Raw genomic sequence first — 22,574 nt, forward strand, 5'->3', positions numbered from 1 at the left:
CTATAGGTTGGAAGGAGGTGGATTAGCGAGTGATCGGACAGGCCCAGAGCAGCACGGGGAACAGAGCGATGGGCCCCCTTTAACACAGTGTAGCAGTGATCTAAAATATTACTCTCCCTGGTGGGGCAGGTGACATGCTGTCTGTATTTAGGCAGTTCGCTGGTGAGTTGCGCTCTGTTGAAGTCCCCTAAAATGACAAAAACAGAGTCTGTGTGTTTGAGCTCCGCGCAGGTGATCTGGTCTGCGAGAGCGCGCAGTGCCGACCCGGCGGGCCTGGGTGTTTAAAGGGTTAACCTGCATGAACTGTCTGACATTTTCTGGGATTCCTGCATCAGAGTTTAGCTTCAAACAAGCATCCAGCTTACATCAGCTTGCATCACCTAATACTGTAACCAATTACACACCTGAACTGAGCTTCACTCAGCTTTTGAAGAGCTAATAATTTGGTGCATGTGCTATTCACACTCACACACACACACACACACACACACACACACACACACACACACACACACACACACGCACACACTACAAATACCACATACATGGTTGTGTTTATGCTTTTAGCAGGACGTCAAAGCATAATGTGTCCTACATGTGTAATATACACCGATCAGGCATAACATTATGACCACCTCCTTGTTTCTACACTCATTGTCCATTTTATCAGCTCCACTTACTATATACAGTGGTGTGAAAAAGTGTTTGCCCCCTTCCTGATTTCTTATTCTTTTGCATGTTTGTCACACTTAAATGTTTCAGATCATCAAACAAATTTAAATAGTAGAGATAACACAAGTCAACACAAAATGCAGTTTATAAATGAAGGTCTTTATTATTAAGGGAAAAAGAAATCCAAACCTATAGGGCCCTGTGTGAAAAAGTGATTGCCCCCCTGTGGTTTATCACATCTTTGGAAAGCTGAGTTCAATTTCCCTAGCCACACCCAGGCCTGATTACTGCCACACCTGTTCTCAATCAAGAAATCACTTAAATAGGACCTGCCTGACAAAGTGAAGTAGACCAAAAGATCCTCAAAAGCTAGACATCATGCTGCGATCCAAATAAATTCAGGAACAAATGAGGAACAAAGTAATTGAGATCTATCAGTCTGGAAAAGGTTATAAAGCCATTTCTGAAGCTTTGGGGACTCCAGCGAACCACAGTGAGAGCCATTATCCACAAATGGCGAAAACATGGAACAGTGGTGAACCTTCCCAGGAGTGGCCGGCCGACCAAAATTACCCTAAGAGCGCAGCGACGACTCATCCAAGAGGTCACAAAAGACCCCACAACAACATCCGAAGAACTGCAGGCCTCACTTGCCTCAGTTAAGGTCAGGGTTCATGACTTCACCATAAGAAAGAGACTGGGCAAAAATGGCCTGCATGGTGAGCAAAAAGAACATAAAGTCTCGTCTCAGTTTTGCCAGAAAACATCTTGATGATCCTCAAGACTTTTGGGAGAATACTCTGTGGACTGACGAGACAAAAGTTGAACTTTTTGGAAGGTGTATGTCCCATTACATCTGGCATAGAAGTAACACAGCATTTCAGAAAAGGAACGTCATACCAACAGTAAAATATGGTGGTGGTAGTGTGATGGCCAGGGGCTGTTTTGCTGCTTCAGGACCTGGAAGACTTGCTGTGGTAAATAGAACCATGAATTCTGCTCTCTACCAAAAAATCCTGAAGGAGAATGTCCGGCCATCTGATCGTGACCTCAAGCTGAAGCGCACTTGGGTTCTGCAGCAGGACAATGATCCAAAACACACCAGCAAGTCCACCTCTGAATGGCTTAAGAAAAACAAAATTAAGACTTTGGAGTAGCCTAGTCAAAGTCCTGACCTGAATCCGATTGAGATGCTGTGGCACGACCTTAAAAAGGCGGTTTATGCTCGGAAACCCTCCAATGTGGCTGAATTACAACAATTCTGCAAAGATGAGTGGCCAAAATTCCTCCACAGCGCTGTAAAAGACTCATTGCCAGTTATCGCAAACGCTTGGTTGCAGTTGTTGCTGCTAAGGGTGCCCCAACCTGTTTTTAGGTTTTTAGGTCACTTTTTCACACAGGGCCCTGTAGGTTTGGATTTATAAACTGCATTTTGTGTTTACTTGTGTTATCTTTGTCTACTATTTAAATTTGTTTGGTGATCTGAAACATTTAAGTGTGACAAACATGCAAAAGAATAAGAAATCAGGAAGGGGGCAAACACTTTTTCACACTACTGTAGGTGCACTTTGTAGTTCTACAGTTACAGACTGTAGTCCATCTGTTTCTCTGCATACTTTGTTAGCCCCCTTTTACCCTGTTCTTCAGTGGCCAAGACCCCCATGAACCCTCACAGAGCAGGTACTATTTGGGTGGTGGATCATTCTCAGCACTGCAGTAACACTGACTCGGTGGTGGTGTGTTAGTGTGTGTTGTGCTGGTACGAGTGGATCAGACCCAGCAGTGCTGCTGGAGTTTTTCAACACCTCAGATCATTTAATATTTCCAAAAAATGTCTACATTCACTTTAAACAAATACGTATAACGGTATATGTGTATATGTGTGACAGCTGTATATGTACTGTATACATAACATGTTTACCTTGTTCCTTCTGTCTGTCCTGACAAGACCTTGTTTTCCTCTGGTTTTCCTTCATAGGCAGGACATTTCTATACTGAGAAAGTATGAAAACAAGCACTTCCCCCCCCGCCCCCCCCCACACGCACACACTATTTAGTGTTCAATCTGTTCGAACGCTTCCTAACCTTGCAGTGCTGGCATTACACAACTCGGCGTGTGGGAGGCCTTTGTATCGTTTGTGTTCCCTCAGTAGGGAAGGAGAGGCTTTCATAACTAGTCCTTGGAGCCAAAAGCGATGGGAGAGAAAGCGGCGAGGGCAGTGTTAGCGGGAGTTTGAATCATTGCAGCGCAGAGAAGAAAGCCCACACACTGACCCCGCCGGGTCGGCCTCCTTCATAACTTCCCACTGCTACCGATGCTGTTATAAAAAGACCCTGCACAGGAGCCAAGCCACTTCAGCGCGTTTAGCCAAGTCCCGCAGATTAAGAAAGGAAAAAAAAAAGGATTGAGCGGTTAACAGGAGCGTGGGGATTTTTCATTTCATATCTGGCTTTTTCGAAACCTTACAGATTTCAATAGGCAAGAATTGCCAGACTTGCTGAGCACACATTTATTAGTCCAGTGTTTTTCTGAACTAACTCCACCAAAACGAATCAAGCATAAGTCATTAGACTGCACTCTGGGTAGTATTACCCTCTAATTTGATTTTGATTAGCTCCTATCAGTGGTGGATCTACAGCCAATACGATACACTGTTCCCTCCCTGATTCCCAGACAGATGGCTCGAAGCACGGCAGCAGAAGTAAACCGCTCATTAGTGAATAATTGAAATTCAGTGGGTTGTAAAATTGAGCTACTTGAACATAGCTGTTTTTCATGGTTCTAAATCGGGAGCTGTTATCAAGCCTTTTTCCCATTAACTATTGTTGTAGTTAGAGAGAGGGCTGAACTTGACAAATCACGCTCACACACTCATTTTGGGTAATTACTAATGCTATCATTACAGCGAGTGCTAAACAGGAACTAATGAGTTCAACAGAGAGAAACTGTATTTAAAAGAGTTGCTGCAGGCTGTTTTTTTTTCATGAGAGCAAGAAGTTCTTTCTGTTGAACAGCAATGCACTACACCAGGGGTGCACAACTCCGGTCCTGGAGGGCCGGTGTCCAGCACAGTACATCTGATTATGCTTATCTGTTAATTGCCAGGTTAAGAGGGCGTGTTTGAGATGGGAAAGCACCAAACTGTGCTGGACACTGGCCCTCCAGGACCAGAGTTGTGCACCCCTTCACTACACTGTCAATAAATCATAAAAGAATTACATCATGTGGCTACAAGCAAATTCAACTCAAATAAATACTTTGAATAAAATGTTGGTTTCTTCAAATTATTCATTTAAATTTGATAAAGCTAGTTTAATTACTTGTTACCACATTAAGTGATGCTTTAGGTTGAACTGGCAAACCATTTTTTACAGTGTGGAGGCCAAACACACACCAAGTCAGAAAGTAAACACTGAGTTTTTTTAAAGTTTCAAAAACATTTTAAAACCACTTTTTCAAAAAGACATTTTCAACTTGCAAATAATAAACATAACGTGTTTATTGGCCTAATTTAATTGAAGAAGTACAGGGGTGTAAAACAACGTAAACACCGCACAAAATACTCATTTTATCAGATATACCATCCATATACAGCCATATTCAAAAGTTTGAACACCCTGGTCAAATTGCATGTTTTGTTGATTTTCTAATGAACATCCTCTACAGAGAATAAACTTAAATATGACCTTTTTCTGCAAATCTGGTGCACAATTTCTATTTTTATTTATTTTTATTTTTATTCTATTTGCTGAGTTTAATATATTGGAAAAAATAAAACATAAAATATAAAATGTGCTATAACTTTTGCACAGGCATTTGATGTTGTATTTTTTTCTACTATGCTAAACTGAGGCCCAATCCCATTTCACCCCTCGCCCCTACAACTTAGCCCTTAGCCCTCCGTTTTGCTTGTTCACATCTAGGGGTAGAGTGTCCCAATTTTTGTTGAGATAGAGGGGTAGGGTGAAGTGTTAGGGCTACATGACCCTCCAAACAGAGGTTTTTCAGAGACTCCAAACAGAGAGTTATGAGAAAAAAAGAAAAACTGGCAAGACGGCTGAACAAGAGACCAAAGAAACCCACAAATGTGAGAATTTTCTCAGTTAAAAAACTTCAATAACCACTGTATTATCTTTGTTTAATATCGTTTCAATGTATTATGATCGTTTTCTTCATAACAAGCATAAAAAATCGCTAAAAGCATGCTAATATCTCGGCAGCTAGCTAGCTAACGTTCCCTTTCTGACCTCAAGTGTTCTATTGCTTTTATACAACAGTCAAATAAATAAAGTAAGAAATAAATAAATTGGGTCATGAACGTGTCATTTAATGTTTTAATATTAGCAGTTCCTTCTGCCAGATTATAGTTCTTTAACAAGCAGCTTGTTGCTACATCAGAGTAACGAGCTCCGCCCACTCGCTGCTCAGTCTGCTGTAAGCCTCGCCTTTTGTACAGACTGAGCCATAAAACTGCCGCAATATCAAGTTTAGCTCAGTTTTGTCATTTTTTGCCAGATCAGTATTAATGTTGTTTTGTTCCAGCCAGTCTGTAAAGCATCTTACAGCCCATTTAGTTTGGCGAATGGTGTTGGGTTCATTTCTGGCTGATTCCAGGTTGTTTAGCTGTTCTTCTGTCACAGCAGCCGACTGAAAAGCTGCTCAGTGGTGATGACAGTTTGGGAATTTAGTGTAGACTCATCTTCAGAGTCTGACCGAATCGGCTGTTGGTCAAACGTGATCTTAAAAGTGTCCATTTTCTGTTTGTGCAAAGTAAGAAGTAAAAACGTTCAAATGGCTTGAGCGTCCCCTACAGCTGTCGAAGTCGTTGCTTAGCAACGGCTTCTTGGCGGAGTGATACAGTGTTAGTGAAAAAAAATTGTGATGTTATGGTGAAATAACAGCACAGTTAGAGCGCTTCTCAACCAATCAGCTTGCATGGCCGGAACTAACTGTTGTATAATGACATATAGAGCATAACATCAATACAATAAATCTAATTGTATGGATACATTATTTACACAGTTTTACCACATTTGAATTGCTATATGTAAGTTTTACCCTCATAACACTGGTCTCCCTCCCTGCTTGTCACACTAAATGTGCACCTCTGGTGTTGACCATTATCTATGGACATTTTTACATAGTTGTGTTAGGCCTGTTGTGTAAGTCCTGGAGTAACAGTGAGTATATGGGATTTTCTCAATTGGGAATGTTGGACTTTTTCAAGCAAAGATTAACCCTGATTATTACACAAAAAACTAAAAGGATTTTCAGAGAAGAATCTCCAATGGGGGTGTAATGTGGTCCAAAACACGCTGTACTCAGTTTCTGGACGTCAGGCTTTTGCAGCACTGAGGGGAGTGTTGGGTGTTTTGTCTGATCCAGCAGGTGCTCTGCTTTTCTGGCCGTGTTTTACACCTCTCTCCCACTGCCTCATCCCAACATGCTGCGAGAAACGGGGGCAGCAACTCAGACACATTTGTTTCCTGTCACTGATCACATATTGGTGTTACACACACACACACACACACACACACACACACACACACACACACACACACACACACACACATACGCAATGCATGCTGCCTTGCTAAGACCATCCAGGCTGCCTGGAGAGCCCAGAGGCTCATCATGCCATCCATGGCACCATTTTCTGAAATAGACACCCTTTAAAAATTATCATAAATACACAACATTGCAGCACGCATGGCTACAGTACCTCTCCCTTTTTCCTCACACGCATGATAAGCCCGAGCAGCACACCATTAAAAAAGGCCCACGATGGTGGGAATTCATTAAGTACACCTCGTTGTTTCTACACACTCATTGTCCATTTTATCAGCTCCACTTACCATATAGGAGCACTTTGTAGTTCTACAGTTACAGACTGTAGTCCATCTGTTTCTCTGATACTTTGTTAGCCCCCTTTTACCCTGTTCTTCAGTGGTCAGGACCCCCATGGACCCTCACAGAGCAGGTACTATTTGAGTGGTGGATCATTCTCAGCACTGCAGTAACACTGACGTGGTGGTGTGTTAGTGTGTGTTGTGCTGGTACGAGTGGATCAGACACAGCAGTGCTGCTGGAGTTTTTAAACACTGTGTCCACTCACTGTCCACTCTATTAGACACTCCTACCTTGTCAGTCCACCTTGTAGATGTAAAGTCAGAGACAGCAGCTGATGTGTGTCAGCATAGTGTGTGTTGGTCATCCTCTAGTCCTTCATCAGTGGTCACAGGACGCTGCCCACAGGACGCTGTTGGCTGGATATTTTTGGTTGGTGGACTATTCTCAGCCCAGCAGTGACACTGAGGTGTTTAAAAACTCCAGCAGCACTGCTGTGTCTGATCCACTCAGACCAGCGCAACACACACTAACACACCACCACCACGTCAGTGTTACTGCAGTGCTGAGAATGATCCACCACCCAAATAGTACCTGCTCTGTGAGGGTCCATGGGGGTCCTGACCATTGAAGAACAGGGTAAAAGGGGTAACAAAGTATGCAGAGAAACAGATGGACTACAGTCTGTAACTGTAGAACTACAAAGTGCACCTGTATGGTAAGTGGAGTGACATCTGTAGTGAGCTGAACTGACATCTGTCTAGCTTAGACTGCATCGTGAGCACAGCTACCCGTCCAGTATATTTCGTTAAAAATCAAGCCATTGATCAAGTGTCCACAAGTTTCACAGGGCTGAGGTGGCAACCCTATTAATACGGGTGAAGAGCCACTGCGTCCACTGACTGCTGATAACAATGTGTTATTGGACAGTTCAAAGCACTTGGAGGAGATTTCTGTTACATCGGATAGCAGAAGCCCACATTGGACTGTGTGGCATTGCTATTGCATTAGTTTACGTTAGAAAGGCCCTGAAAGGCCGTTAGAAAGGCCTATTGTTAAGAAATATTATGTTATAGTGCCACAAAGTTCTATGTGTTTGTACCTAATAAAGAGACAGAGCAATTTTGAAGATGATTGCTTTAATGTTTTATTAGCTGTATTATGTTTTGATACATGACCTGAATTATTTTGAAATGGGGTGTGTTTCTTATAGAAAAACACTGTTAATGTCTATGTCATCTAAATTGTACAGCAAATTTATAAATTTTTTAATTAAGTAATAATGAAAACTATATTCTGATTCTTGTTTCCCAACATAACACAATTATGTATTTTTTCAATTACTCCCTATTGTGATATAAATAAGCATGCACAATTCAAGCGGCCAGCCATTCCAGTAGTTATGGACTTCCGGCCTTTACGTGGTAAAGTAGGATTCCACTGATTTATCAAAATGTCTGCATAATTAAATGATTAAGATGTAAAGTCAGAGTGATTTGGAGAGAAATGCTCTGTTCTAGAGAAACTTACAGAGTCAGAGTTGTTCACAGTGGTGGTGACGTCTGAAGAACACAGAAAGTTATTACATGCAATGGCTTCAAGCATCCTGCCTGATATCTGAGACACTGTTTTACAATAGTTTTGAGATGAGGTTTTGGCCTTAAATGTGATTTTTTAAGATGCAGGAAGCTGCAGAGGGGGGAACAAGTCTCTAAGTTGCAAGTAACAAGTTATTGTCAACTCAATGGGGGCAGTCGTGGGCTGGAGGTTAGGGAACCAGCCTTGTGACCGGAAGATCACTGGTTTGATCCCCTGAACTGACAGCACATGACTGAAGTGTCCTTAAGCAAGGCACCTAAACCCAACTGCTCCCCAGGTGCCATGGATAGGGCAAATGTGCTCACTGCCCCCTAGTGTGTGTTCACTAGTGTGTATGTGGTGTTTCACTGCATGAATGGGTTAGATTGCAGAGGTGAAATTTCCCCGTTGTGGGACTAATAATCTAATCTAAAGTCCGAAGTCAAGATGGTCAAGTCTCAGTTCAAGTCCCAAGTCAGCAGTCTTAATCTTTGAGTCCTAAACAAGTCAGTCTGCATTCCTCAGCTATTTTAAGGCCATAACACTGAGTAAAGGTAACAGTACTATAGCCCTTTAATGACAGCACAGTCATGTGTGGCTGTATATTAATTTTTTATTATTACCTTTTTACCCCTCCAACTAAAATACAAAATCTTTAGTACACAGATAACCATGACAGGCTGGTATATACAAAGAGTAGTGCAACTACATATGAAAAGAATATAAAGTACTACTGAGCTTAATATAAAAAAAAAGTATATTTGAAGATAATTTTCGATGATTTTTGGGAACATTGGGTGCACAGAATTAAAAAAAAAAACAAAAAAACTCAGCACTAAAAACAACTGCTAGTTTAAATTGAATTTAGATGACAACAGAAACCAAAACGATCAAGCAACTTAAGGAGAAAATTAAGAAACATAGACCTATCACGCATTCCTCCGGCCTTGACTCGCACATGGACTCCATTTCCCAGAATCCCTTGGGAGATCATGTGACTGCTCAACCTCATCACTCAACCAATCAACTCATCAACCTCACCAACTCAACCTAAACAACCGAGCTGAACAAAGTTTATGGAAAAGACAGCAAAATGATGGTGAATGTGCGAAGCTGTAGTTGACTTTTTTTGCCAGATTCCTATTTGAATTTTCCGTTCCACCTTAAATGGTGCAGTGGTTATGTTCCAGATCCTAACTGCTGCACCATTTAAGGTGGAACAGCAAATTCCAACATAAAGCTGGCATCAACTACAGCCTTGTGGTGATTGTTGCACTTGTTTTACCTGCAGAAACAGTTTTTGGACCGTTTTTAGTTCGAGTGTACAGTCGTCAAATTCGTGACTCCAAGTCATATGACTCGAGTCCACACCTGTGGGAAGCTGTAAGGCAGAATAGTTTCTGAAGAAAACATATGGTTTCAGATTTACTGCTATTTTGCTATTATCGACATAAAAATAAATAAAATAAAATGGTTATATTTGTGTTGTAGACATCAGGACCCCTGGTTCCTATCACCACCACTGTAAAGAAGTCAGAGTTGGTAGGTTTCTCGACAATACACTACTACCACATCAAACCACTCTGAATGACTTTGTTTTGATTTCACTGACCAAACAGGACAGAAAATTGGAAACATCAGTGGAGTTCTCCCTTAAGGAGCCCTTTTGTCAGCTTTATTTGTAAGGGAGTAGATGTGAAGCTGTCCAATGACATATTTTAGGCCCAAACCCTCAATTCCCAAAAGGTACCTGTCGTTGAAGTCTAGCCAAAAGACTTTCCCTTATTCCCATGACTGGATTATAAAAATCTCCCTGTTCCCCTTGCAAAGCTTTTTTAACCTGTTTGGGGAAAGGGACCTAAAATAAGCTCCTCTCTCGCTCCGCTGAGGCCTGCACTCCGCAGACACCTGCATGTGTGTATGTATATGAGGGGTTTGACAGCATTAAAGGCTGTGAGATCAGAGACATCACACTCCTCTTTCCCTCCGACACACTGAGAGCCTGGGGACCAGCGCCACATGAGCAAGATGCATATTTCTCCTCTCCCACACTCGTATGACATATTTTGAGTAGGAAGCAAAAGCAGGTCTGAATAAGGAGGCAGACACAGTGTGCTTACGTTTAACGCTATGACCGCTTGCTGCTGCGTCACTGGCGGTAAACATCGACAAGCCCTTTTTTCGTTTTCACCAATTCAGGTTTCCAGCTGGGATAGTGCTGCTCTGCTGGGATTTAGGGAACATTCCTAAATAACACAATGAGTGTTTGCTGAGGAACCAAACTGCTCTCTGGGTGCACGCTTAGGAACCAAACTGCTCTCTGGGTGCGCGCTTAGGAACCAAACTGCTCTCTGGGTGCGCGCTTAGTAGGCCTACTGACTGTTTTGAACTGAAGTTTTGAATAAATATATGCAGAATTCCTCACATCCCTAAAATACATATAAGATAGTCACAGTTTCCCTGTCCTGGCTCCACCCTCTCCAGTGTCTCCTCTCTAGGCCTGTTTATGGGTGGTTTCTACCTGTGTGTGTTTTGATACCCCTCTTTTCCTGGTGTATTCTTGTCTTGTGTATAAGCAGCCCTTTTGTTTCTCTGCTTCCTTTGTCTGGTCTTCTGTCACAGATGGTAGGCATTGTGACAGGATGTACAGTACTATGCCAAACTTACCCTTCATTCATTTCATTTCCATTCGAAACAGCCAATAAGTGAAGGTTAGTGATGTTTCAGCATCAGGCAAAAATCAGAAGACATATTTAATAGAAAAGTGTCTTTGTGACAGTGTCTGCTCTTTTCAGGAGACTTGCTTTCAGTTTTTCAAAGAAATCTGGGATATTTTTCCACACCTCCAAAGTTCAGTCTTGGAAGTTGGTTGCATTTTTTGCTTCTCACAATCCAATTAATCCCACATTCACTGATGTTGAGGTCTGGACGTTGCTTTGAGAACATCAGCAGCTCCTTGGTTTGATTTGCAAATTTCAAAATTTTCTGTTTTTTCGTCGATTTTATTTTCTCAGTAATGAGTAAGCTACTCATCCTTTCAGACCCGTAGTGCTGAGTCGTCTTCTCACAGTGGAAGGATGGACAGAAACACCTGTGGATGTTTTCAGATCTGAAGCAGCTTGATTTTCTCCTCTCTCTCAAAGATGAAAGCTTTACGTTCTGCTTATCTGATGGAGACAGTTTTGGTGTCTACCAGGTCTTGCACATTTGTTTGAAGTCCCGTTTTAACTTATTTTCTTTTAACTTTCTCATTCCTTTTGCAAGATTATCTTCTATCTCCTGGAAAATGATTAACCTGTATTTAAGGGCTCTTTTGACTAGAAATTAAAGAAATTAAAAGTGACCTTTGGACAGCACTGTAAGTGTGAGTTTGACTGAAAAGAGAAGGAACAATAGGAAAACACTGAAGTGAAGAAATGTAAATCGAAGCACATAAAGAGATGCAGGACCAGACAAAGGTAAACAGAAAAGACTGGTTGGAGGGGTGCATTAGTGCAGATAGGTGGGAAAAACACTAATAACATGGAGAAGAGACATAGGAGGAGACAGGAGAGCAGACCTAAGACAGCAAAACCATGACAGCAATAGGTAGAAATTCTAAATGTTCAATATGGAAGAGAAATGATTTACAAACATCTAAAAGCATATCTGTCTATGCATAAATATGTTTAAAATTTATGTTGACAGATTATGGAAATTTTATGGTTATGTTTGACACAGGCTAGACCACTTCCATTTCACGAATAATCGGACCGGTAACAGGTTTTGTTATTTTGAGGCTGTACTTTGGATTTTAGAAGAGACATTATAAACAAAACGTCTTTGTTGCTTGCCAATTCACATATATACTATGGCCAAAAGTATGTGGACACCAATCATCACACCTATGTAATTCCAAAACCATGGGCATTAATTTGGAGAAGGCCCGAATTTCGCAGCCTCCACTCTTCTGGGAAGACTTCCTACAAGATCTTGCAATGTGTCTGGGAATTTGTGCCCATTCAGTCAAAAAAGCATTAGTGAGGTCAGGCACTGATATTAAACGAGATGGCCCACAAGTGATGTTCCAATTAATCTCAAAGGAGTTGAGGTCAGGGCTCTGTGCAGACCACTGGAGTTCCTCCACACCAAACTTGTCAAACCATGCCTTTGTGGACACAAGGGCACAGTCACTCTGGAACAGGAAAGGGCCTTCCCCAAGCTGCTGCCACAAAGCTGGATTTATATAACTGTCTAAAATGTCTTTGCAAGTTGCAGCATTAACATTAACCCTTACTAGAACTAAGTGAAGCATTCATCACTCCAGAGGACATGTTTCCTCTGCTCCAGAGTCCAGTGGCGGTGTGTTTTACACCACTCCAGCTGACTCTTGGCATTGCATGCTACATGCTTCAGCATTCGGTGGTCCCACTCTGTGAGTTTGCATGATCTACTGCTTCAATGCTGAGCTGTTGTTGCTCCTAAATGATTCCATTTCACAATAATAGCATTTACAGTTGACTGGGGCAGATATAGCAGGGCATATATTTCATGAAGTGACTTGTGGCAAAAGTGCCATCCTATGACAGCGCCAAGTCACTGAGCTCTTCAGTACAACTCATTCTTATGCCAGTATTTGTCTATGTGCATGATTTTATACGCCTATCAGCAATGAGTGTGGCTGAAACACCTGATGAGGAGAGTTGTCCACATGTTTTTGGCCATACAGTGTACTTGTAATTGTATCTACCATCTGAGAAAATGTCAAATGCAAAGCCTGACATATTTTCCCTTTTCAAAGGACATGTGATTTCATAGGCTGTTCGGATTGTTGCTCAATTCTGTGTCACACTGAGCAAGTTTCTCACCCTGATCAAACAACAAGCCCACTCAGTCAGCCTTCATACTATTAGCATCACAACTGCTGTTTCACAGACTGATGTCTTTGATGACCCCATTGTCAGGGTATCAGAAATGAGCCTTAGCCTGACTGTGGCACACTGGTCAACATAAGCTACTGACAAAGCGAATTACAAGGTTTTGAAGAATTAAAAAGATGTATAATGACATGTTTGAGTGGCACATGCTCATGATTTAGTGACTGTGTCTGGCTCTCACCGTAAAATGCGGCCACTGTCAGGCTCTCTAACATCTACTGACCACACCCCTGATGCTGCGTTTACATGCTGGTGGTAGAGGACAACAATAAACCAGATCTTCTACTGTTTTCAAAGGAGCTGTTATGGAAAATTCCATCATTGCTGGTGGTAATGTTTCCGTGGTAAGTGTAATATTCCATCAAGAGTTCAATTTTCTCAACTTTTGCCTCAGACTGCGGAGGAATAAACCAGATACTGTTTTTTTATGGGAGCATCTCATTGCTGAAGTCCAGGATCACCCAGTATTATTTAACAACAACAAAAAAAAGCACAGTGTCCTCCTACCTTTTTAACTTAAATGAGGACTCAACATTGCTAAAGCTGTCATCTGACAATCAACCATTTTTGCCAATAATGCTGTCACCATAGCAACAGTTTCATTTTTGTATGCCATCGTCGGTCGCATTCCAGGACAATGGTATTTTGAAACAATATGTGAATGGAGCATTACCCTGCACCCTCTATTGAGAGAGCCAATGAGAGCAGTGGTCATTAGCATACAAAATCAACGCTGATGAAAAACAATAAAATATACACCGATCAGGCATAACATTATGACCACCTCCTTGTTTCTACGCTCATTGTCCATTTTATCAGCTCCACTTACTATATAGGTGCACTTTCTGTTTCTCTGCATACTTTGTTAGCCCCCTTTTACCCTGTTCTTCAGTGGTCAGGACCCCCATGGACCCTCACAGAGCAGGTACTATTTGGGTGGTGGGTCATTCTCAGCACTGCAGTAACACTGACGTGGTGGTGGTGTGTTAGTGTGTGTTGTGCTGGTCTGAGTGGATCAGACACAGCAGTGTTGCTGGAGTTTTTAAACACCTCAGTGTCACTGCTGGACTGAGAATAGTCCACCAACCAAAAATATCCAGCCAACAGCGTCCTGTGGGCAGCGTCCTGTGACCACTGATGAAGGACTAGAGGATGACCAACACAAACTGTGCAGCAGCAGATGAGCCATCGTCTCTGACTTTACATCTACAAGGTGGACTGACAAGGTAGGAGTGTCTAATAGAGTGGACAGTGAGTGGACACAGTGTTTAAAAACTCCAGCAGCACTGCTGTGTCTGATCCACTCGTACCAGCGCAACACACACTAACACAACACACACTAACACACCACCACCACGTCAGTGTTACTGCAGTGCTGAGAATGACCCACCACCCAAATAGTACCTGCTCTGTGAGGGTCCATGGGGGTCCTGACCACTGAAGAACAGGGTAAAAGGGGGCTAACAAAGTATGCGGAGAAACAGATGGACTACAGTCTGTAACTGTAGAACTACAAAGTGCACCTATATAGTAAGTGGAGCTGATAAAATGGACAATGAGTGTAGAAACAAGGAGGTGGTCATAATGTTATGACTGATCTGTGTATCTATCTTAAATGAAACCTGTGAAGTTCACTATGAAGTTGATTATGCCTATGAAGTTCAACTGCACATTTTCAGCTCATACTCCATTCAGAGGCACAGCCAAAACAAGTGTGTCAATATCAACTGTTTGTTCCATTCGAAAGAGCTCATTGATGAACTAACAATAGCTCTGGCAGATCATGCAACACCTTTATGACAGGAGAGAATGACCAAACAGTACTTTCAACAATGATGATAAATCACCAAACATATCAAGAGCACTCTCCTGGATGTGGGCCCAGATGTGTCAATGAAAAACACCATCAAGAGAAGAAATGAAAAACACCATCAAGATAAGAAAACACCCGCATGTCCGTCTTATCACAAGAACAGACAAATCAAGCCGCAGGTTGCTGTTTTATATTAAAAAGCCTGTAGAGCTCAGGCAGAAAGTATTGCAGACCATCGAGATGAAAATGAATCTGGACCACAGTGATGGAGATGAAAGCGTGAAGAGAAAAGGAAATCCTGCTGAGCAGACAACCTCATTTGTCTTTATTGATGTTGCGGCAGCTAATGGCAGCAGCGGAATGAATTCTGAAGAGTACTAAAGAGCACCTGAAATGCTGAGATCCAACTAAATGCCTCGGTGGATTGTGTTTCATCTTAAAGCAGAATAATGACCCAAAACATGCTTAAATCCACTGAGTTTTTCAAGGACAAAAAGTGTAACGTTCTTGACTGGCAAAGTCGCCTGACCTGAACCCTACTAAGCATGCATTAGACTGACTGAAGACAGGACCGAGGGTGAAAAGCCTTCAGGAACTGAAAATGGCTGCATTACACGCCTGGCAGAACATCACCCAGGTGAGGATAGCCTGCATATGGTGATGTCTATGGGACACAGACATCAGGCAAACCCCAATTCTAAACGAATTACAACCAAGTATATAACAGTGACAGTTTATTCAATTTTGTTAGGTTATTCAATTAATTTTTGGCACCTAAACTGAGGAACTGTGTATAAAAAGATACTTCTGTCATGACTTGTGATGGTTATTGATTTCAAAGAATATGCAACCATGTGCTAAACATACTTTTATTTAGGATTATGTTAAATTGTTTAATTACTTATATTCACTATAAATGCCAGATTTATATGATGGGCTATATGGCTCCTATACAGTTCACTTAGTAAATATATATCCTTGAGTTATGCACTCAGACAAAACAACATAAAGTGTATCACTGTCCTGCTAAATATATGTGAAACCAGAGTTTAGCCAAAATAAATGAATGTCCCAAAATGTCCAATAATGGCCCAGTCAAATATATGTCCCATAATATCCTACAATGGCCCATTCGAATAAATGTCCCATAATATCCTACAATGGCCCTGTCGAATAAATGTCCTATAATATCCTACAATGGCCCTGTCGAACAAAATGTCCTATAATATCCTACAATGGCCCTGTCGAATAAATGTCCTATAATATCCTACAATTGCCCAGTCGAACAAAATGTCCTATAATATCCTACAATGGCCCAGGTGAATAAATGTCCTATAATATCCTACAATGGCCCAGTCAAATAAATGTCCTATAATATCCTACAATGGCCCAGTTGAACAAAATGTCCTATAATGTCCTACAATGGCCCAGTCAAATAAATGTCCTATAATGTCCTACAATGGGCCAGTTGAATGAATGTCCTATAATGGAGTCCTGACTTCAGGTTATACCTTCATTCTCAATTTTAAAAACTTTCTCAGAATTTCTTTATTTAGCATCTAGTTCTGCTAAGTGTTAACTCTGTTTCAACCTCTTTAACTCCTAACAGTGTTAACTCTCTTTTAACCTTTTCTCAGAATTATTGCACCTGGTTTCATATTGTTGAAAATTGTGATTCCAAACTTCTGAGCGGTGTACTTACTCAAAAAGACTTAGAGCAGCTATTGCAGTAAAAGGTAGTTCTAATGTATTTGAGGCCAAGATAAAAATGCTGCATTCTTCAATAGTTACCCTCTTTCCTATTAAGCCATCTGCCTAGGAGGAGAACGATTTCATTTAGCATGTACAAATAGAGCACCACACGAATGCATCTAGAATGTAAAATACAGCACTTCAGATAAAAAGGACGCTCCTAGCCAAAGTGAAAAATGTAACCATTACTACATCTGTCATAAACATGCTCCCTCACATCCTGCAGTGGAGCTGCAGAAGTCCAGAGAGTTGGATTTTCCAGTTTGAAGACCAGAAAAACTCCCTGCTAATGATGTGTCTTGAAGGTGGGAGGGACCTTTGAAAACCTATTATTGGTGGGATTAATGCAGAAGGAGGGCAGATAGTTACCGTTACTGCTAGGAAACTGAATATTTTACTGCAGCCATAACTGTGGTAACTGTCGTGAAGTCATCATGGGGAAAATAGATGACTCGAACAACGAGCAAGACAGCTGAGTGTCTCAGCTTGGCTTTACTTTTCTGGCTGAAAAGATAAAAACTTGAAAGATAGAACCAACGGGCCTCATTCACCAATGTCTTACACCTCCTTCACCAATGTCTTATCTTAAATCTTTTCCTAAATTTGTTCTTGGGAAAGGTCCTAAGGTAAAGTCTACATCAGATTAATGACGTGTTCTTAAACCACAGGATTGTTCGTACTCTTGTGCTCTTCAGTGTGTGTAGATTTTGTTCTTACCTAAAAACAAATCCCAGGAAAACATTGATGAATGTTTTTATCTTTGTGAAAACTGTTTAAGTGGGTTTTAAGAAGAAATTTCAGTAACACTTTCTATGAATGTCACCTTTGTAAGCATCTATAAACGCATTAATAACATGTTATAATGCATGCATAAGACATTATAAACATAGCTATAAATATTTATAAAAATGCATTACACATTATAACCATGCTTATTATGCATTATGAATTGTTAACATAGTACATTATAAGTACTGATCATAACAAGTTATAAGAGCTCATAAGTCATATTAGTCCGCTCTAAGTAAAGTGAAGCGTACTGTACTAAAGCCTCCTCCAGTGTTAAGAGTGAGGCTTCAGGTTGAAGTATTTACTTAAGGATTTACTGAAACCCTAAAACATCACAATGAAGCACATTACAGGCTTCAAATGTCAGAGTTTAAACTAGTGCTGCCATCAGTGTTTTACCCAATGTGGGAAAGTCAATCTACACCACCGTTAGCTTGGTATTTGTCTTTACTTTGCAGTGTCCAAGCTGGGACTGACTTCTTTAGCACTGACAGTATAACATGTTATCAACACTACTTATAATGCATTATATTAACAATTCATAATGTATAATAAACATGGCTATAAAGTGTAATTCAATTTTATAAATGTTTATAATCATGTTTATAATGCCGTATGAAGGCATTATAACATGTTATAAATGTGTTTATAGATGCTTACAAACATGACATTCATAGAAAGTGTTACCAACATACACAATAAAGCACATTACAGGCTTCAAATGTCAGAGTTTAAACTAGTGCTGCCATCAGTGTTTTACCCAATGTGGGAAAGTCAATCTACACCACCGTTAGCTTGGTATTTGTCATTACTTTACGCTCTCCAAGCTGGGACTGACTTCTTTGGCACTGACATTATAACATGTTATTAACACTTTTTATAATGCATTATATTAACAATTCATAATGTATAATAAACATGGCTATAAAGTGTAATACAGTGTAATTCTTTTTTATGAATACATTATAACATGTTATAAATGTGTTTATAGATGCTTACAAACGTGACATTCATAGAAAGTTTTACCGAAATTTCTTCCTAAGAATGGTTAAGTAAATGAGGTGAGGTGAATTTTTTTGTTGTAAAAACTACAACTGAGTTAAAAGTTACATTAATGCTAGTTTGGTTGTATTTACTAGCCTGTAGATCAGTGGCTACACTAGCAGTCAGGACTACTGACACCACAGGGATTGGTTGTGCAATGTATTTCCCTAATGCATGCTGGGTATTGTAGTGGCATTGCTGAACGAAAACTTGCAATTGATATAAAATTGTGTATTCTGTCAAACTGATGTTGCAAAACATGAAAAATGACATATTAAACTCTAGTTTTAGGTCAGAATGGCCATTTCACTAATACGAAATATTGCATCAATCATATATGAATGACATCATACATTTTCTGATTTTTTTTCACTTGCCATTTTAGAATATCCTGGGCCATGTGCTTTTTAGAAGCTGTAGATAATCAATACTTCTTAACAGTGACAACAATTCAAATTTGGCAGTAAAGTTACATGACTCCTGTAATACCCGCATGTTAATAGAACAGCCAATCCTGAAATGGGGTTGAACCTAATAATAGGTAATTTAGATGTCACACTGGGGGAAATTAAAACGAGAAGAATAAGCCCATGCTTTATGACACTATGAATAGCACATCATATTTTTCAGGATAGAAGCTCCTGGGCAAATTCTTGAAATACTCTTTTCACAGGATGTGCTGTGAGACATTTGTTACTCATTTAATGGATTAATAATCTCCCACAGTTTCTTTTCTACTAGGTGTTGTTAATATTATTTATAGTGTATTACAGGCTATTTTTAGATTTCATTAAAATGAACAAAAAACATATACCTTGTCCTACAATTAGCTTTTAATTTAACCTGATTTATCACAAGTAGCAGTGGAAAAACCTTGGGGGGAAAAAAGGTGACCTTGAAAAAGCCAGAAAAGAGACAAAAGCAGAGAAAGAATTGAAAAAAGGAGAACGTAACCATTTCCCGTATCTCTATGCACTGCTTTGAAGAGAAAGGCACGTTTGGCAGAGACCAGTCAAAACGGTGCATTGTAGAAAAATAGAGTAGATAAAATCAGCGACTGCTGGAGGTTCTTCAGTGTGTTGAAAATATCCATAATAAAGTGTTTGAAAGCAGAGATGGAGACCAAAAATGATGACGATGATAGTGATGATGAAGATGATGATGATGATGATGATGACAGTCGATCTTTTGTGCATTTCTGCTGGGTGAGAAAGGAAGACATAACTACGAAGTCATTACAGTGATTTCCTTTCTTATCTCAACCATATATGCACACACAGCAGGTCAAGGCTAGACAAAGCAAGGCCTCCAAAAGGTGAACACCTGCTTATAATGAAACTGCATCAATTCTTCAAAGTATTTCCTCATAAATAAATAAATAAGATGTAAACAGTCATCCAGAGTGGTTTGAAATGCTCTGTTCTAGAGAAACTTACTGAGTCAGAATTGTTCACAGTGGCAGTGATAGGAACCAGATGTCTTTTTTTTGCAGTTTAAAGATAAGGAAAACCCTCTTCTGATCAGATATCTCGAAGGTTGGAGAAAATTTTCGAAAAACTATTTTTGGGGATGGGCTGTTTTGATTTTTTTTCCATTCTCATTTTCAGTGGTGAACACAGAAGGATGGAAGGTAGCTAAAGTTACTGCTAGAAGTCTGAATATCTTATTGCAGCCTTAACAGTGGTGACTGTCATCAATCGTCACTACAATGGAGAAAAGAATTACTCAGACCTGTCAGTTTTTTCAATATATTGACATTGTTTACAATTGTTTTGTGACAAATTTTGCCTTAAAACCTTTTTAAAATACAGGGTGATTCCAAAAAGTTCATCTGATTTCACTTGTAAATCATTACAGAACAGTGTAGTAAACTGTAAATGGTTTAAATGAGCATAAAGTTTATTATGTAATTTTACAAGTGCTCAATATGAACCTCCTCCAGCTGTACAGACATCAACACCATAGTCAGATTCATCCCATACTGGATTGAGCATGTCGGGTGTCGCTGCACTCACGGCTCTTTCAGTGCGATTTCGGAGATCATCCAGTGTTGTGGAACCAACGGCGAACACTCTGAGCTGTTGGAGGTTCACTGCCGATGAAAATCACGCTGCACAGTTATGACGGATTCACTTTTATTGAAGTGGAGAACGCAGAACGCTTTCTGCTCAGGGGTCTCATCTCCTCTCAGACTGAAGGGAGCCATCTTCCACTGACAGTCAGAAACTCTATGACCCCTCTTTCAATTGGATTGTGATTGGTTCCTAGACGCCTCACAGTTGTAAAATTATAGAAATCGTATGAATCTTTTTGAATCACCTGTACATTTGTAGCAGAGAGGTACATTGTGAGGCAAAAACATGTCTCAAAAAATGTATTTTTTTATATTTACCCCTATTTTACCATCCTGAAAATAACATAACACCTCTGTGGTTTCCCTGATGGTTTTAGGTGGTTAATAAAGGGGCTAGATCTGTGTAGCAGACTTCAAGATCCCTGGTTGATAAGTTTCATCAAACCACTCTGAATGAATTGGCACGTCATTGAGTTTAGATCAAGTATAGAATTTCGAATGAGTGAAGAGAGTTACCTGCCCACCAAAAGGAACTCGCCCACCAGACGTCGGCGTCTCATGGCCATGAGGATGCCGCGCACGGTCATGCCCTCGCAGAAGCATGCCACCACGCGGGCTTTGGGCAGGTGGCTGCGCAGCTTCTCCAGCAGCCGGTCGAAGCTCTGTTCCCCAGCATTGCTGTAGATCTTATCAGAATGCGCAATGCAGATGCCTTCTTTAGCTGCCATATCTTTGAAGGCTTCCATTCCACTCTCACCATAGTTTCCTGCAGATAAACATCAAGAGCACTTTATTGACCAGTGTTCCGTGAGACATGTGTTCTTCCACAGACACATATAAGCACAATAATGCAGAGTTAGGGACGTCTAAGGTGGTAGAAAGGAAACATATTGCATTGTTTTATACTTCTAGCAAAAAGACATTAATAATGGCTTTGAAACAATTAACATTTTGTATCTGACCATTCTCTAAAAGATTCCTTAAGGAACCATATACAGCAAGTTATGCATTGTGGAGAAAAACCATGCAAAGAACCTTCTATGTAGGATTTAGGGATTTTAGGGAGGGGATCGGATGAGAGAACTCAAAACTTGTCAAAGAGAAGGAAAAACTTGGTGAGGATGTAGGTGAATGGTCTGCTATTGTCATCATATCTTCATCAGTATATACACCGATCAGGCACAACATTGTTTCTAAGCTCATTGTCCATTTTATCAGCTCCACTTACTATATAGGTGCACTTTGTAGTTCTACAGTTACAGACTGTAGTCCATCTGTTTCTCTGCATACTTTGTTACCCTGTTCTTCAGTGGTCAGGACCCCCATGGACCCTCACAGAGCAGGTACTATTTGGATAGTGGATCATTCTCAGCACTGCGGTAACACTGACGTGGTGGTGGTGTGTTAGTGTGTGTTGTGCTGGCATGAGTGGATCAGACACAGCAGTGCTGCTGGAGTTTGACAGTATAAATGAATGTGAGTTCACTGTTAGGCAAATGACAGGTCACTGTTGCTCTTTTTATTTGTTGTAAATGCTTATTAATTATTTTAATTCTTTAAAACCATATAAATAACCATTAATAAATGCATTTTAAACCATTCCTGAACCATTTATAAGGGTAGACTTATTTTAAAGTCCCTGAAATCGTATTTGTCTCTACATGTGTTTGGCCGATGCTGTTCGAGCTGTGTTTTCTTCCACTCCATTCAGACACAAGCTAATGAACAACATTCTGTCGTGCCCCCATTTCGCATAGTGTCAGGGGTAAACTCCCCCATTTCACAGAATCAGGTCACCTACTTTCTGCCCATACATATCAAGTGTTTCAGTAAGACTGCTGATCTAGGATGCATTTACTGCGCTCATTGAGATCTGAATAGAAAAAGAAAAAGATCTTGCATGATCACATTAAAAATTTGATACATGCAGCCCCTCGTTCTGCATTTACTGTGAGATTTTAACCCCACAGATATTGCACTGTAATGTGTACTATAGCCAGTTGCCAATGTAAGTCAGGAAGTATTTCTCTTGCATTAGCTACATTAGCCACATATGCGTAGGCACTGTTTTCACCAAACATACAAAAA

At 40.5% G+C, this 22,574-nt stretch overlaps 1 protein-coding gene across 1 annotated transcript in view; it reads right to left on the reverse strand.

Annotated features, from left to right (window-relative positions):
* The window catches only part of grm5a (glutamate receptor, metabotropic 5a), a 66,312-nt gene that overhangs the window by 31,794 nt on the left and 11,944 nt on the right, over positions 1–22,574 (reverse strand). Inside the window, exon 3 of the mRNA XM_036595816.1 lies at positions 21,003–21,252. Coding sequence (XP_036451709.1) covers positions 21,003–21,252 — 250 coding nt within the window. The remainder of the gene's footprint in view (positions 1–21,002; positions 21,253–22,574) is intronic.

Source organism: Colossoma macropomum, unplaced genomic scaffold (genome assembly GCF_904425465.1).
Source record: "Colossoma macropomum unplaced genomic scaffold, Colossoma_macropomum, whole genome shotgun sequence".
Taxonomy (NCBI): Eukaryota; Metazoa; Chordata; class Actinopteri; order Characiformes; family Serrasalmidae; genus Colossoma; species Colossoma macropomum.